This window comes from Rattus norvegicus, chromosome 3, assembly GCF_021556685.1.
Source record: "Rattus norvegicus strain SHRSP/BbbUtx chromosome 3, alternate assembly SHRSP_T2T, whole genome shotgun sequence".
In the NCBI taxonomy this organism is placed as follows: domain Eukaryota; kingdom Metazoa; phylum Chordata; class Mammalia; order Rodentia; family Muridae; genus Rattus; species Rattus norvegicus.
In genome coordinates, this window is record NC_141536.1 from 120,439,530 (window position 1) to 120,443,982 (window position 4,453).

Here is a 4,453-nt window from a genome sequence, read left to right on the forward strand (position 1 = left end):
CAAGGCTTAAGACACAGCTCTCTTCCTCCTCCTTGACTCAAGGACTCTTCTTCCATGGACGTGGGTAATATCAGAAGAGGTAGAGAACCTCTGGATGCTCTTTTCCTTGTTGGTGATGGAATCTACCTCTGGTGTCAGTTTGGTAGGCCTCTCTCCTTCCTCTGGTTTCCAAGATACTAGGTCCAAGTCTTCCTTTAGACTTGAACTACCCCAGTTAACTCCCACTTGGCATTTCTGTGCAAGGTTATGGTTACACATGGAGCCTAGAATTCATTGCTTTTTCAGAAAAAGCAAAATAAGAGAAGGGATTTTCCATAGTCACAGTTTCCCACAGAAATGTATTCATAAGCTTTAAACTAGCCCAGGCTATGTTAATGTATGTGGTTGATTTCTGTGCCAATTTTCATTGTGAATAAGATGCTAAATAAAAGGTTTCTTGTCTTTCCCTCTCTCCTTCCCACCCATGATTTTAAGTTCATAAGCCCATTCTGTAAGTGAATTGGGTTAGTTTCTAGCAGAGTCAGAAATCATGTTGTTCTTTTAGCTGCTCACAATGTTTGCTTTAAGCCCTTGATAGGAACATGGGGTTGTGACAGCAGCAGCTGGGGCAAACAGATGACTCTATACAGTGCTGTTTTATACGGTGGTTCAATTCAGTCCCAACATTGGTTTTGGCCTCATGAAATCAGTCAGGGAAATTCCACCCTTCACCTCACCCTGCACCTTTTTTCTTCTGGGGAAGAAAATATTCATATTGCCTTTGGCTTCACAGCTCTTCCTCACAGCAGACCAACACAGCACAGTCCTCAAACCCAGGAGAACCCCAGTGGTTATTGTTATTTTTATTTTAACCAGGTGACGACGTGACTGTTCACAATGAAAGCTGTACCCTTTATAGGCCATGAGCTGGCATGTCCTAGTGGTCAGGATTCAGTGAGTTTTGGTTCAAATGCTCTCTGCCTTATTTATTTCTGGTCACACCACACCTCCTGAGGACTGTCTTTGTGTGACTTTTGCTGAGCTGTTGACTCAAGTAGCAGAAGGGTATCTTGCTGATTCTGTGCCAAAGCAAAGCTCTGGGGATTCCATGACTCTGAGCTATTGAAGCTAAGTCCTCTTCTCCTCAGATTCCTGGAAGGTTCTATGACTCCATGACTGATACTCTCTAAGTCAAACTAGCCAAGAATGTGTAGAGCCAAGGAAACATTGACCTATGTGGTGCAGTGAGGACCAGCAGCCCTGAAGGCAAGGCGGTATTGATGTTATTCCTGCCAGAGAAGTTTCACTGCACATACCAGACTTCAAGGGACATAGCTAAGCTTCTGTTGTGAACACTTCCATGTAGAAAATAATAGCAGAAATCAAAGCCATTTAGCAGATTAGATGACACGAAGAACTAGAAGGATAATGCACAGTCCATGACTTGGTACATTTCAGGATACAGTATTGGTATTAATACTATTAGTGATTATGAAATTACTATAAGTTAACTATGAGTTATTATTAATATAATAAAGATTATAAGCATCATACTATAATATCATAAATCATACATATAATCTATACCCTGGATAATTAATAGTACTAGCAATGATTGATAGCTATTAATATATACTGGTTTGTTTCTTTTCTCCATCTGGGCAATGGATGTATTTATGTTTACACTGAAGAAAACCTGACATTTGTAGGAATTTTTGTAAACAGGATTAAGTCACTTTGTATAGTTCCTAGGTCATTAGCTCATACTCAGGGCTTTCTCCCTGGTAGCCTCGGCTTCCTCCTCTTTGAGGGAGAAATTCAGACAAAAGGTTGGATCTCTGCAGTGGGCTTGTATAACTAAAGGCAGGCTTATGACTCAAAATGCCTGTCCTTCTCATCTATGGCCTCTGGCACCTGACCTTTTGACAATCTGGAAAAGTCTGTGTATCCTTTCTAAAGTATAGACTAAAGAGATAATAGGGAGTACAAAACATTGAAAAGGAAACCAAAATATATTTAAATATTCTTTGTTGTTTTGTTTTTTATTTTTTATTTTATTGGAATTTTTTATTTTACATTTTAAATGTTATGCCTTTTCCTGGTTTCCCCTCCAGAAACCTGCTATCCCATTTCCCCTCCCCATGTCTCTATGAGGGTATTCCCTCACACACCCATACACTCCCTCCCACCTCCCTCCCCTGACATTCCCCTTCACTGTGGCATCAAGCCTTGATAAGACCAAGGGCCTCTCCTCCCACTGATGCCTGACAAGGCCATTCTCTGCTACATATGTGGATGGAGTCATAAGTCTATCCCTGTGTTCTTTTGGGATGGTGGTTTAGTCCCTGGGAGTTCTGGGGATTCTGGTTGGTTGTTATTGTTGTTCTTCTTATGGGGTTGCAAACTCCTCCTGCTACTCCAGTCCTTTCTCTAATTCCTCCTCTGGGAACCTCATTCTCAGTTCAGTGGTTGCTAGCAAGCACCCACAATATTCTCTGGGCTTGGTGTGTGTATATGGGATGGATCTCCCAACTGGGACAGTCTCTGGATAGCCTTTCTTTTAGCCTCTACTTTACAATTTGTCTCCATATTTCTTTCTTTTTTTTTTTTTTTGAGGGTGCAGCGAACTTTATTGATGGTATTCGAGAGAAGGGAGGGCTCCCCAGGCCCCTCCTGTTGTTATGGGGTCTGGGATGGAATTGTGAGGGAGATGCTCAGTGTTGGGGGCTGAGTTGGGATGGGGACTCCTCAGCAACTGAGGGCCTCTCTCTTGCTCTCAGTATCCTTGCTGGGCTGGGTGGTCCAGGGTTTCTTACTCCTTGGAGGCCATGTAGGCCATGAGGTCCACCACCCTGTTGCTGTAGCCATATTCATTGTCATACCAGGAAATGAGCTTCACAAAGTTGTCATTGAGAGCAATGCCAGCCCCAGCATCAAAGGTGGAAGAATGGGAGTTGCTGTTGAAGTCACAGGAGACAACCTGGTCCTCAGTGTAGCCCAGGATGCCCTTTAGTGGGCCCTCGGCCGCCTGCTTCACCACCTTCTTGATGTCATCATACTTGGCAGGTTTCTCCAGGCGGCATGTCAGATCCACAACGGATACATTGGGGGTAGGAACACGGAAGGCCATGCCAGTGAGCTTCCCGTTCAGCTCTGGGATGACCTTGCCCACAGCCTTGGCAGCACCAGTGGATGCAGGGATGATGTTCTGGGCTGCCCCACGGCCATCACGCCACAGCTTTCCAGAGGGGCCATCCACAGTCTTCTGAGTGGCAGTGATGGCATGGACTGTGGTCATGAGCCCTTCCACGATGCCAAAGTTGTCATGGATGACCTTGGCCAGGGGGGCTAAGCAGTTGGTGGTGCAGGATGCATTGCTGACAATCTTGAGGGAGTTGTCATATTTCTCGTGGTTCACACCCATCACAAACATGGGGGCATCAGCGGAAGGGGCGGAGATGATGACCCTTTTGGCCCCACCCTTCAGGTGAGCCCCAGCCTTCTCCATGGTGGTGAAGACGCCAGTAGACTCCACGACATACTCAGCACCAGCATCACCCCATTTGATGTTAGCGGGATCTCGCTCCTGGAAGATGGTGATGGGTTTCCCGTTGATGACCAGCTTCCCATTCTCAGCCTTGACTGTGCCGTTGAACTTGCCGTGGGTAGAGTCATACTGGAACATGTAGACCATGTAGTTGAGGTCAATGAAGGGGTCGTTGATGGCAACAATGTCCACTTTGTCACAAGAGAAGGCAGCCCTGGTAACCAGGCGTCCGATACGGCCAAATCCGTTCACACCGACCTTCACCATCTTGTCTATGAGACGAGGCTGGCACTGCACAAGAAGATGCGGCTGTCTCTAGAACAGGGAGGAGCAGAGAGCCTCCATATTTCTTTCTGTGAGTATTTTTCTTCCTCCTTCTAAGAAGGTCTGAAGCATCAACATTTTGGTCTTCTTCTTGAGCTTCATGTGGTTTGTGAATTATATCTTGGATATACCGAGCTTTTGGGCTAATATCTGCTTATCATTGATTGCATAACACATGTGCTCCTGGGTTACCTCTCAGGATGGTATTTTCTAGTTCCATCCATTTACCTAGGAATTTCATGTAGTTATTGCTTTTAATAGCTGAATAGTATTCCATTGTGTAAATGTACCACATTTTCTTTATCCATTACTCCGTTGAAGGACATCTGGGTTCTTTCCAATTTCTGGCTATTATAAATGAGGCTGCTATGAATACAGTGGAGCATATGTCCTTGTTATATGTTGGAGCATCTTTTGCATATATGCCCAGTAGTGATATAGCTGGGTCCTCAGGTAGTACTATGTCCAATTTTCTGATTGGACTGATTTCCAAGTGCCAGACTGATTCCCAGAATGGTTGGACCAGTTTGCAATCCCACTATCAGTGGTGGAGTGTTCCTCTTACTCCACATCCTCACCAGCATCTGCTATCACCAATGTTTT

At 44.9% G+C, this 4,453-nt stretch overlaps 1 protein-coding gene across 1 annotated transcript; it reads right to left on the reverse strand.

The window, feature by feature from the left end:
• Positions 1-2,577: 2,577 nt before the first annotated feature.
• Positions 2,578-3,866, reverse strand: Gapdh (glyceraldehyde-3-phosphate dehydrogenase). The gene is given in 1 exon segment (NM_017008.4): positions 2,578-3,866. A coding segment is annotated over 1 exon segment (1,002 nt). The 5' UTR covers positions 3,794-3,866; the 3' UTR covers positions 2,578-2,791.
• Between the last annotated feature and the right edge of the window lie 587 nt (positions 3,867-4,453).